The 12,778-nt window shown below is 48.4% G+C and overlaps 1 protein-coding gene across 1 annotated transcript; it reads right to left on the reverse strand.

Moving 5' to 3' along the window:
• Positions 1-671: 671 nt before the first annotated feature.
• Positions 672-12,114, reverse strand: LOC141133328 (uncharacterized). Its single transcript, XM_073622634.1, has 2 exons — positions 11,089-12,114; positions 672-2,395 (listed from the first exon to the last, which is right to left on the reverse strand). The coding sequence occupies exons 1-2, from the start codon at positions 11,812-11,814 to the stop codon at positions 821-823; spliced, it is 2,301 nt and encodes a 766-aa protein (XP_073478735.1). The 5' UTR covers positions 11,815-12,114; the 3' UTR covers positions 672-820.
• Between the last annotated feature and the right edge of the window lie 664 nt (positions 12,115-12,778).

The raw sequence follows: 12,778 nt of genomic DNA on the forward strand, positions 1-12,778 counted from the left end.
TGGATAAAATTTGATTTAGAAAAAGCCTTCTCAGCTTCTCTCCCCCCAGGTACTTACCTGAGCCCAATCTTGATCCGGTGCTGTGCCCAAGAGCAGTAGCGGTCTCCTCACTTAACATGAAGGCAGCAGCAGGAGCGGTCAAAGACAGCCTCGGTCCAGACGAACAATTGGTAGCAGGCATGACTGGAGTTTTTGTATCTGACTCTTTGATGCTGGCTGCTTTGTCGACTTTAAATTTCACTTTTTAATTTTTTTTGATAATAATTAGTTTTCTAACACAGCGTTAACCCTTTGGGGTTTTTTTATACATTATGACGAGCTCCCAATCATGTGATTTGATTACATGATTGCCGATCCTTCCTAACCCCGCAGCCTTCAGAATTTTTTTAAGAGATTTCAGTGGGCAGGAAGAGTTTAAGTCTCTACCTTTTTATTCAGAAGTAAACAAAATGAAAATACATCTCTGTTAGAAACCAGAAAGGAAAAAAAAAAAAACATGCTAAATTTTAACTTTAATTACTTGGAAGTATTTAATGAAAAAAAAATGTAATCTGTAATGGTACAGAATGTAACATTTTAATTTACATTTTTTCTTTGCTTCCAACTTTTTTTTTCCATTCAGAAGTAAACAAAAAAAAGTTACAGCTGTTACTTGAAATTGTCCTAAAAAAAAAAAAAAAAAAAAAAGACAATAAAACATTTTTTCTTAAAAAAAACAAAAACAAAAAAAACTCCCCTACATTATGGAAATTCTGACCACACACACTGTTTAGTGCCCACAGTTCATGTTGTCTGGAAAATCCACTTACGATATATTTACTTATGGATCTGCGTATTCACTGAGAATTGCTGACACAGTAAACAAGTCTTTTCCTCGAATCCTTTTCAGGAGATCTACAGACAAGTTACCTGCCCCTGCATCTATGGGGCCACGTTCATCAGAATTGCGTTTCCTCCGGTCTGGTCTTTCTTTAGGCATGCGATCGTTGTCCAGTCTAGTGCGCTTGGCATAAGGCAGGTCGCGCTCCCTTTCTGCCCGTGCAGGATCATCTAATGACCTTGAATTCTGCCCACCTTGTTTGGATCTGGTCTCCTGTGATCTGAATTCTCGTCTTGAGTTACGATCAAAACTGTTATCTCGAAACTTCTCACTTTCTGCTCTTTGTTTACTGGGGGACAGAGAGACCCTAGTATAAGGAACTTGCTCAGCTGTAAAGTCATTGTACTGACCCATATTATTTCCAAAATTTCCTTCCATTGGTTCACCAAAGCCAAAACCTTCTCCGCTTTGAGGTATGTTGGCAAACCCTGGCTGCTGCTGCTCCATAAATGGTTGCTGTTCCATATACGGCTGCTGATAAGCACTCTGGTCCATCGGCATCATTGAACTGTCAGCCATAGGGAAATATTCTTGGTTTTGAATGTTCTGGTTTTCAGGAAACATTGGATTTGCGTTCATCTGTCTGTTTTGAAGTAATGCTGCCAATTGCATTAGTGAATTCTGATTTGCTGGTGCATTTTGTACCATGGAGGCCATCTCCATCATTGCGTTTTGACTGAACTGACCCGCATTCGCAGCATACTGATTCATAAATACCTTTTCTGTACTTGCCCAATCCGGCATCACGGGGGCACCTTGAAGTGGAAACTGGTTTGGCTGTGCATTCTGTAAACTTGCTCTCTTATCCGACAACAAGGCTTTTAACATCATTAATTTTGAATGCATCTGTTCATCATCTGGCATTTGTGTGGAATTCTGTGGAACGGCAGAAAGCAATGACTTCAATTTCTTAAAGAACTTGCTTTCCTCAGGAGGTTGCTCAGTCTGTGGTCCTGAACTAAACTTTGCAGCTTGAGGGTTTTCCATACCTTGTGGCCTTTGTGGAAAAGCAGGGTTGGGAGGCCAGTACTGATTGTCATTTGTGGGTTGAGGAGGACCACTTGGCACAGGCAGATTTGGTTTTAAATTGAGGTTTTCTGGGGGTCCTTTATTAAACTGTGGGGGTGCTTTATTAAACTGTGGGGGTGCTTTATTAAACTGTGGGGGTGCTTTATTAAACTGTGGGGGTGCTTTATTAATTGGGTTTTGCTGGTCTTGATTCTGCGGTACATTCCGCAGTTTAGTAGCCTTCTGCGTTATTGACATGGCTATATCCTTTGCCCTGGCCACTTTTGCTGGGAAAAGAGCCTCTTCTTTTAACTTGTCTGAGTGATACTTGAGTTCTGCTATCAGCTTCTCTGTGAGCCTTGTGACTGTAGAAGCTTCGCTGTCGTTGTCAATCTCAAACGATTCCAGGTAGTGCAGAGCCTTCTTCATCCTCTTTTGTTTATCTCCTTCATATTCCCACCTTGATTTTCGCTTGGATTGTTCTGTCTCTTTTGACTTCATTGGTGCCTGGAATGTAGATCAGAAGTATTAGATGGTTGTGAAACCAACAACCAATAATACAGATAAGCTGCATGCAAACTAACTAAAAGGCGATGTGTACATACGTCATCTGCATAACCAATCAATGAAATTCTGTGCCCACATGGGGGAGCCTTTCTACAGAAGACAGCCCGGGATTTGTTATTCCCTGTACCAAGATATATCCAGATACCTCGGGGGGGGGGGGGGGGGGGGGTTTAACTAAAACTGGAGAGTGCAAAATCTGGTGCAGCTCTGCATAGAAAACAGTCAGATTCCAAGTTTTTTTTGCCAAAGCTTAAGGGGGTTGTAAACCCTCAAGGTTTTTTGCCTTTTGTATGTAGTGCAGCAGCCCCCCAGAGCTCCCCCTTTTACTTTTCTGAACCCGATCATTCCAGCAACGGGGAGGAGCACACCAGCTCCAGCTGCTGTCTTGGGTCCTCATTGGCTAGATTTATAGCAGCGGTAGCCGTTGTATCTCGCTGCTGTCATTCAAATCCAGGGACACGGAAGCCAGGGCCGAATCCTGCTGTCTGGGTCAATGGACGCAGCAGGACTCGGGAGCGCGTCCGCCTGGGTGCCCCCATGGAATGCGGCTCTCCGTGGGGGCACTCGATGCAGGGAAGAGCCAGGAGCGCCGCTGGGGGACCTCAGGAGGAGGAGGATCAGGACCACTCTGTGCAAAACCCTTGCATAGAGGTGGCAAGTAGTATAACATGTTTTTTTTTTTTTTTTTAAATAACAAACGTACCTTTACAACACCTTTAACCGCTTCAATACCGGGCCAATTCTGACACTTTGCTCCTACATGTAAAAATCATAATTTTTTTGCTAGAAAATTACATAGAACCCCCAAACATTATATATAGAGAATACAATGGCGGTTGTTGCAACTTTTTATCTCACACAGTATTTGCGCAGGAATTTTTCGAACGCGTTTTTTGGGGAAAAAATCTGTTTTGTGTTTAAAAAGAAAACAAAACAGTAAAGTTAGCCCAATGTTTTTGCATTTTGTGAAAGATGAAGTTACGCCGAGTAAATAGATACCTAACATGTCACGCTTCAAAATTGCACACGCTCGTGGAATGGCGCCAATGTTCGGTACTTAAAAATCCCCACAGGCGACGCTTGAAATTTTTTTACTGGTTACATGTTTTGAGTTACAGAGGTCTAGGGCCAAAATTATTGCTCTCGCTCCAACGTTCGCAGCGATACCTCACATGTATGGTTTGAACACCGTTTTCATATGTGGGCGGGACTTACGTATGCGTTCGCTTCTGCGTGCGAGCACACGGGGACAGCCGCGCTTTAAAAATTTTTTTTTTTTTTTTTTAATTGTTAATTATATTTTATTTTTTTTATTTTGACACTTTTTTGCAAAAAAAAAAAAAAAAATTGATCACTTTTATTCCTATTACAAGGAATGTAAACATCCCTTGTAATAGCAATATGACATGTCAGGTGCTCTTAATAGTGAGATATGGGGTCAATAAGACCCCATATCTCACCACTAGGCTGGGAAGCCTGAAATAAAAAAAATTAATAAAACGATCGCCGCTTCCCAGCCAAAGCGGCGCCGTTTTTTTGAATGGAGAGGCCGGGCGTGACGTCATAACATCGCGACCGTCCTCCGACGATCATAGAGACTCCGGGGACCATCTGGTCCGCCGGAAATCTCTATGATCTACATCCGGCGCATCCACTCTCCGCCTCACCGATCGTAACGGTGAGTCGGAGCAAGCACCGGAGGGCGGCGGGAGGGGGGGGGGGAGACACGTCCCCTCTCGCCTCCCATAGGAACGATCAAGCGGCGGAACGGGCGCTACGATCATTCCTATGGTGTAGAGATTCGCCGGCTGAAACCGGCAATATCTGAATGATGTCTGTAACTACAGGCATCATTCAGATATACCTGCTCAAAGCCAAGGACGTCATATGACGCCTGTGGTATTGAAGTGGTTAAATTGATACTAAAGTCATTTTTTTTTCCTTTAACCTCTTCAGCCTCGGAAGATTTTACCCCCTTAATGACCAGGCCATTTTTTTGCGATACGGCACTGCGTTATTTTAACTGACAATTGCGTGGTCGTGCGACTCTGTACCCAAACAAAATTGATGTCCTTTTTATTCCCACAAATAGAGCGTTCTTTTGGTGGTATTTGATCACCTTTTCGGTTTTTATTTTTTGCACTAACAAAAAAAAAAGACAATTTTGAAAAAAAAAAAAATATATATATCTATCAATTTAGGCCAATATGTATTCTGCTACACGTTTTTGGTTTAAGAAAAATCCCAATAAGCGTATATTGATTGGTTTGCGCAAAAGTTATAGCGTCTACAAACAATGGGATCAACCAACCTAATCGTTCTCTTCATTCCTCCTGCTCTCTAGCTCCCTCATTATCTCGTTCCATACTCGCCTTCAGGACTTCTCCCGAGCCTCTCCCATCCTCTGGAATTCCCTACCCCAGTCTGTCAGACTATCTCTAAATCTATCCACTTTTAGGCGATCCCTTAAAACTTCTCTTCGGAGAAATCCCATTTTGCCTCCAACTAATCACGGTACTAATGACACTGGCTGGAAGGGGGTTATCAAGGGCGATCAAAGGGTTAAATGTGTCCCTTGGATGTGCTTTGACTGGGGAAAGAAAAAAAAAAAAAATCTGGGTAACTGCTTAGCAGAAACACAAGATCTCCATCTTCTCCTCTCATAGAACAGCGGTCTGCCTTGTTTACATAGGCAGACTGCAGTTCTGCCCCTCCTGAGGAGGATTGCGGGGTGTTGGACCCACCGACTGGCTCCTGCTTTGTCCAATCCCATCGGGAGAGGGTCGCCGGTGGCGTACACCCCATTGCACAACATCACATACAGGTACGTGATTGTGCGCAGGAGGGATGCCCTGCCACAGTATATCTGTGTGAGGTAGTCCAGAAGGGGTTAAAAGTAACAAACACGTTAAACTTACCTGTTCTGTGCAGCCCCGATCCTCCTCTTCTGGGGTCCCTCGCTGGCGCTTCTGGCCCCTCCCCCTTACCAAGTGCCCCCACAGCAAACAGCTTGCTAAGGGGGCACCCAAACCGAGCCGCTACTGTGTGTCCATTTAGACATGGAGCCGCGCCCCCTCTCTCATCGGCTCACTGACTGATTGACAGCAGCGGGAGCCAATGGTGCTGAGCTGGCGTCTCAGCCAATGAGGAGGGGAGAGTCCTGGGCAGCCGAGACACACCTGCAACATAGCTGGATAGAGATGGGCTCAGGTAAGTATTAGGGGGGCTGAGGGGAAGCTGCTGCCTACAGAAGGTTTTTCATCTTAATGCATAGAATGGCCCTGACTTTACAACCACTTTAACCACTTCCTGCCCGCCATATAACAGAATCACGTGCGCAAAGTGGTTAAGTTATTCTGATCGGACGTCATAAGACGTCCAGCAGGATAAGCATGGGGCACGCATCGCGGCGATCGTTGGTGTGGTGTGTCAGGCTGACACATTGCATCACCGATCTCGACAAAGAGCCTCTGACGTAGGCTCTTTACCATGTGATCAGCTGTGTCCAATCACAGCGTAAACAGGAAGACCCATGCATCGGCTTTTCCTCCACTCGCACTGACAGACGCGAGTAGAAGACAGCCGATTGACTGCTCACCTGACAGGGGGTCAGTGCGGCCTCATCAGTGAAGGAGAAAACTTACTTATTTACACAATTTTATAACAGAAAAACTTTTTTTTTTTTTTTTTTTTATTTGTTTAGCAAAAAATAAAAACCCCCAGAGGTGATCAAATACCACCAAAAGAAAGGTCTATTTGTGGGAACAAAATGTTAAAAATTTGTTTGGGTACAGTGTTCCATAACTGTGCAATTGTCATTCAAAATGCGACAGCGCTAAAAGCTGAAAACTGGGCAGGAAAGGGGGGGGGGGGGGGGGGAGTGCCCGGTATTGAAGTGGTTAATTGAACAGGCTGAAGTTAGACTACAAAAAAAAAAAAAAAAAAGATGGACAAGAAGGTGCACACACCTAGTGCATTATCAAACACATATATTAGTGGTAAGATACAAATGGACACTCACAAAAGTAGCAACAGATAAAAGCCAATGAACTACAAGATGCCATACAGTGCGGACTTTACACTTGTGACCTTATTTAAGCATCTGTGTTGTCTTGAATAACCTAGCTCTGAGGAAGAGGGTGAGCCCCGGAAACGCATCAGACTGACACACCTATGATGTAATTGGACTATGTGCAATTCGCACTGTATGTCATTTTGTGGTTCATTGGCTTTTATCAGTTGCTACTGTGTGAGTATCCATTTGGATTAGTATTTGACTGCTAATAAACGTTTTTAATAATGCACTAGGTGCGTGCGCCTGCTTGTCCATCTGTTTTTGTAGTTTTACTTTGGACTACCCTGTCTGAGGAGAGCTGCATCCGCCTTGTGCTTGGCTTTGCCGTCGGTCATTTTGCATCCAATCATAGAGGACCTCATAGCGCTGGAAGTGACTGCTTGCAAGCTGAAGTTAGAAGCTGATTGACTGCAATACACAACTGCACCAGATTTTTCACTCTAGTAAATTAACCCCCTTGGCACCAGTAATTTTAGCTCAGGTCTCTGTGGACCTCCAAGGCACAATATAACAGACCTGTGCTCAGAGCAAGACTTTGAAGAACCTGTGGCTGTAGGGTTTTGATAGAGGGAAACTAGAACAGCTGGAACATATAGTTCTGCACCTGTGTATGTTGTGATTGGGCCTTTTTTTTCCCTTGTTAGTAGTGAGCTACTATCTGGACACCCAGACTCCACTTTTTCCCCCATTCTGTGGAAAATTTGCTACCTGTGAAGACCCTAGACCAGGGATCCTTAAACTACGGCCCTCCAGCTGTTGCAGAACTACACATCCCATGAGGCATTGTAAAACTCTGACATTCACAGATATGATGGGAATTGTAGTTCCTGAACAACTGGAGGGCCGTAGTTTGAAGACCCCTGCCCTAGACTGTGGTGGAGCTGCATAGGACTTCCCCTTAACTCCAACAAACAGGAAAGGCATCACCTGCCTCACTGGCCTCCCCGGAAAGGGCCCCACCAAAGGAGCTAGCTCACTCTGGACCAACGCCAGAAATTTACATAATGCATTCTGTCTCTAATGCAGTGCCCCCGTCTGTATTTCATTAAAAAAATTCCTCCTTCGCCGTATCTCAAGGCGGCTCCCGGCGCTCATGTAACCAGCTGTGTCTCCTCTCTGCCCGTCTGACAGAAGCAGCGGGAAGGGCTGCGATTCCCCCACTGACGTCAGCAGGACGCGAGGAGGAGAGAGGAGACACAGCCGGTCACATGATCGACAGGAGCCGTCATGAGATACGGTGAAGGAGGTATTAAAAAAAAAACAGAGACTGGGGGCACTGCATTAAGAGACAGAACGGATAGCATACAGATATACATGTTATTACTGCAGCAGAAGGGGGATGGGGCGGCACTGTCAATAGGTGACATACAGAGAGGGGAGGGCAACAGAGGAGACAGACACAGAAGAGCAGGCTGCGGATAACGAAGACACGTAAACTGACCATTTACAGGGGGGAGGGGAGAAACTGGCAGGATCAGCCAAACCAAGCATGCAGCCCGGTAGGTTGGGAAAAGGGCGAGCAACTCCCCCCCCCCCCCCAACGAACTATACCAGGCCACATGCCCTCAATATGGGGGGGGCTGGGGTCAGGGCGCCCCAAAGCACCTTGTCCCCATGTTGACATGACACATGCGGGGTCTAAAAGACTCTGCATGTCTTCGCCAGGCTCCACTGAATGTATTGCAATGCACATTGCATTGCAATACATCTCTTCCCAGCTATCCTAGCCGGGAAAAGTAACTGGGTGACCCGGAAGAGACTTCATACACGTCGCTTTCTGGGTCACAACAAGAAGGGGAGGAGAGTGTGGATGTGTGTCTGCTCTTCTCCCTCCCCTCGCCATGTCGGTCCCAGGCCAGCAAATGGGCAAGTGGAGCCAGGAATTCATGGCGAGGGGGGGACATTGCAGCTGCTCAAATGCTGCTTCCGACCCATAAGAGCCCTGCCTGTCAGTTTCACCCACAATCCCTTGTGTTTGCACACACACATCCAGGGAAGGTTTAACCATTTTGCTGCCAGAGACCTCAGGTCTCTGTTAATATCATACATTTTGCTGCCAGGTCCATACGTCATTTGGACCTAACAGCAGGGGGGGTTCACACAATCCGGTGGGCTGGAGCCACCGGATTGTGCGTGAACCCCCCCACCCCCGTTAGGTCCGTACGATGTATGGACCTGGCAGCAAAATGGTTAAATCTTCCCTGGATGTGTGTGCGCACAAAAAAAAAATGACCCACGTGTGTACACATTTGCCAGGACCCGAAAGCCAGACAGAGCTCGTGGGCACATCTATAAATGCGCCAATATTGGTGCATGAGAGGGCGGACTCACCTGGGAGGACGACTGATGTTTTCGCCTTAATTTTAGGCTGCATAGTAAAACGTCATACTTGCGTAAAAAATTGCATAGATACACAAGGATTTTACACAAGTACTGCATATACCTGCATACAGCTATTCTTTATTACACAGCCGGCACAAAATTAAAAGTGGTTGTAAACCCTCGTGGTTTTTCACCTTAAAGTGATAGTAAAGGCTCGTTTTTTATTTTTATTAACTTGCCCCCTCTGTGCAGTTGGTTTTGGACAGAGCAGCCCAGATCCTCCTCTTCTCGGGTCCCTCTTTGCTGCTCCTAATCCCTCCCTTGAGTGCCCCTCAGCCAGCAGCTTGCTACAGGGGGACCCAAGCCAGGTCAGAGCTCCGTGTATCAATTCAGACATGGAGCCCCGACCTGCCCCCCCCCCTTCTCTCTTCCCCGATTGGCTACCCCCCCCCCCCCTTTACTTACCTGATCCCGGTCTTTCCATAGATGGGGACGAGCACACCAGCTCCAGTAGGTGTCTTGGTCCTGATTGGATAGATTGATAGCAGCACAGTCATTGGCTCCCGCTGATGTCAATCAAATCCAATGATCCAGGAGCCAATAACTCCACTGCTCTGTCTCAGCCAATCAGGAGGGGTGTACTGGGTGGCTGAGGGGATCGTGGACATCGCTGGAAAGAAAAGGCGCTCAGGGAGGGAATTTGGGGGGGGGGGGGGAAGATGTGCTGCTACACACAGGTTTTTTATCTTAAAGCGGGGGTCCACCCACACCGCCAAAAAAAAAAAATTATTAAAAGCCAGCAGCTACAAATACTGCAGCTGCTGACTTTTAGGCTAGGTTCACACTGCTGCGAATTTTATTGCGAATTTGAGCCGCTGCGATCGCTCAAATTCGCAAGTCATTTTAATAACATTGTTTTCCATGAGTGCTGTTCACATCAATGCGTTGCGAATTTAACCTGCGTAAAAAAAGGGTCCTGTCCGAGTTTGATCCGTGTGCAATGCGAATTCAGCTCCATAGATTGCAAAATTTGCAGTAGAATCGCAAGAACACACAAAGAATTCGCAATGCAAATTTGCAACGCAATCGGATCAAAATCGCGCTAAATTCGCACTGCAGCAGTGTGAACCTAGCCTAAATACATGGACACTTACCTGTCCCAGGGTCCAGCGATGTCGGCAGGCGACGCAGAGAACCCGCTCGGTTCTCGGCAGCTGCCGCCGCCATCCTAGGTGAGGGAATCAGGAAGTGAAGCGTTGCGGCTTCACTTCCTGGTTCCCTACTGCGCATGTGCGAGTCGCGCTGCGCATCGTAAGTGGTCCCCGCTCTCTCCTGGGAGCTGTGCGTTTCCCAGGAGACAGCGCGAAGGGACGGGAAGAGGCATAGACTCCCATGGGAGTCTATGCCGGAAGTGGGTGCAAATACCTGTCTTAGACAGGTATTTGCACCCCCCTCCCCCCTGAAAGGTGCCAAATGTGACACCGGAGGGGGGGAGGGTTCCGAAAAGCGGAAGTTCCATTTTTGTGTGGAACTCCGCTTTAATGCTTAGAACGCATTAAGATAAAAAAAAAAACCTTCTGACTTTACAACTCCTTTAATTAACTATGCATTAAGGTGAAAAACCTCCTATGATGCAGGTGCCCCCCAGAGCACCCCCTTTTACTTATCTGACCCTGGCCTTTCCAACGACGAGCACACCAGCTCCAGTAGGTGTCTCGAGTCCTGATTGGATAAACTGATAGCAGCGCAGCCATTGGCTCCCGCTGCCATCAATCAAATCCAATGATGCAGGGGCCAAGTCCTCCTGTCTGTGCCAATAGACCCAGCAGCAGGGCACGGGAGCTCGCCCCCACGAGTGCCCCAAAGGGAGAGCGGCTCTCCAATAGGGCACTCGAGAAGAGGAGGAACCAGGAGTGCCACTGAGGGACCCCAGAAGAGGAGGATCAGGGCCACTCTGTGCAAAACCAACTGCACAGGAGGAGGCAAGTATGACAGGTTTGTTTTTTAAAAACCTTTACACATCCTTTAATGTCTGTATGTGGGCGAACGCTCCACTTGTGCAAATCCCTGGAAGGAATCTACACAAGTAGAGTGTATACCTGCATACAGCCATTCCTTATTACGCTGCCATGTCTCCTGGATGTGGCATTTTCATTGTTCAATCTCATATGCCTAGTAGAGAGATCAGGGGGGTTCCTGAACCATCCCTGATCTCTACGTGTTCTGCCCACAGTACCATTCTGACGGTGGAGTCGATCTTGTACATCTTGGTCCCCTCTTCTTGCTCGATCTCCATGGCCATCCTCCTGATGAACTGCGCCCGGTCCTCCTTGTTGTTGGACGGGGCCTTCAGGACGTAGGGGAAGGCCTTCATGAGGTAGAGCTTGCGGTGTCTATGGCAGTTGAGGTGCTCCATCATGGTGACCAGGTCGCTGTCCATCTCGCAGATCTCACAGAAGTATTTGGTCTCGATGGTGTTCCCCGGCCGGACCTGCAGCTTGTACTCCATGACGTACTCCAGCCCGATGATGGGCTCCCGGTCCGTGCGGTGGATGTAATCCTTCAGGAAGAAGACGGATTGGCGGATGTGCTCGGGGATGGTGCCGCTGCTCGGCGTGGGCTCGGAGTCCCTCTGGCTGGCTCTGGCAATCTGCGTCTTCCCATCCTCCAGAGGTTTATGGTTGGTCTGCTGGAAGTGGATTCGAAGGTTCTGCATAGAGGAACATGTGAAGTCGCAGCCGGGGCAGGTCAGCGGGGCTTTCTTTGCATTGGGGCTCTGGTTTGGCTTCACCGACGCATTTTGAAACTTGCCACCACCTCCGCGACCACCGCTGCCACCTCCGCGACCGCCACCGCCTCCACGACCGCCACCGCCTCCACGACCGCCACCGCCTCCGCGACCACGACCACCACCGCCACCCCTCTTCGCTCCACCTTGCCGAAAACCACCCCGAGCACTCATTATTCCGTCAGGCGGCTTCTGGCACCTTATGAGGTTCTCCTCACAGGAAGAAAATGGCCTCCCTGACCCCCTTCCACTGGCGCCTCACTCTGGATACGGAGCCAAAAACGTGATGAATACAAAAGAGAGATGATGAGCGGATCGCCCTACAAAAAGCGTAGCAGTGTACGCCGGAATGGCAGGCCGCTGAGTGGTCCCAGAAAGGTGCTGCGCAGGTTCCGTAAGAATGGCGGTTACGGCGGACTGCTGGAAGTAAAGATGGCCGCCAGTTCGCACGTGCGCAGTGAGCACTGTTACTAATAACTTCCGGTTTCCGCTGCAGGCCCCGCCCTCACTCTCAGCATCTGGAGATCCCTGGGAAGGAGGAGGCGGGGCTATCTGTCAGCTTTGGGGGCTGTCATAGGCTGGTCTGCTGGGTTGGGGCGGGGCACAGTTTTAGCGGGACAGAGCTGGGTGGAGCAAGAGAGGACTCTAAAAAACTATTAGATGAACCCGACCATGTGCCCGCCCTCCATCCCTCTCCCCCGCTCCTCCAGCCCTCTTCTCCGCCCCTCCAGTCCTCTCCCCCGCCTGTGTTTCCTCCCTCTGATCCATTCCTATATTTCTTCATACAGCTGTCAGTGAGAGATACCTCTCTGCCACTGCCATTCTTCCTCTTCCCATCTTCTCTAGTCTTTGTAGATACACCCCTCCCCCTCATGTCACCACCATACCTGCACCCCCCTCCCCCCATGTCACCACCATACCTGTACCCCCCTCCCCCCATGTCACCACCATACCTGTACCCCCCTCCCACCATGTCACCACCATACCTGTACCCCCCTCCCACCATGTCACCACCATACCTGTACCCCCCTCCCACCATGTCACCACCATACCTGTACCCCCCTCCCACCATGTCACCACCATACCTGTACCCCCTCCCCCCATGTCACCGCCATACCTGCACCCCCCTCCCCCCATG

Source organism: Aquarana catesbeiana, linkage group LG03, assembly GCF_042186555.1.
Source record: "Aquarana catesbeiana isolate 2022-GZ linkage group LG03, ASM4218655v1, whole genome shotgun sequence".
Classification (NCBI taxonomy): Eukaryota; Metazoa; Chordata; class Amphibia; order Anura; family Ranidae; genus Aquarana; species Aquarana catesbeiana.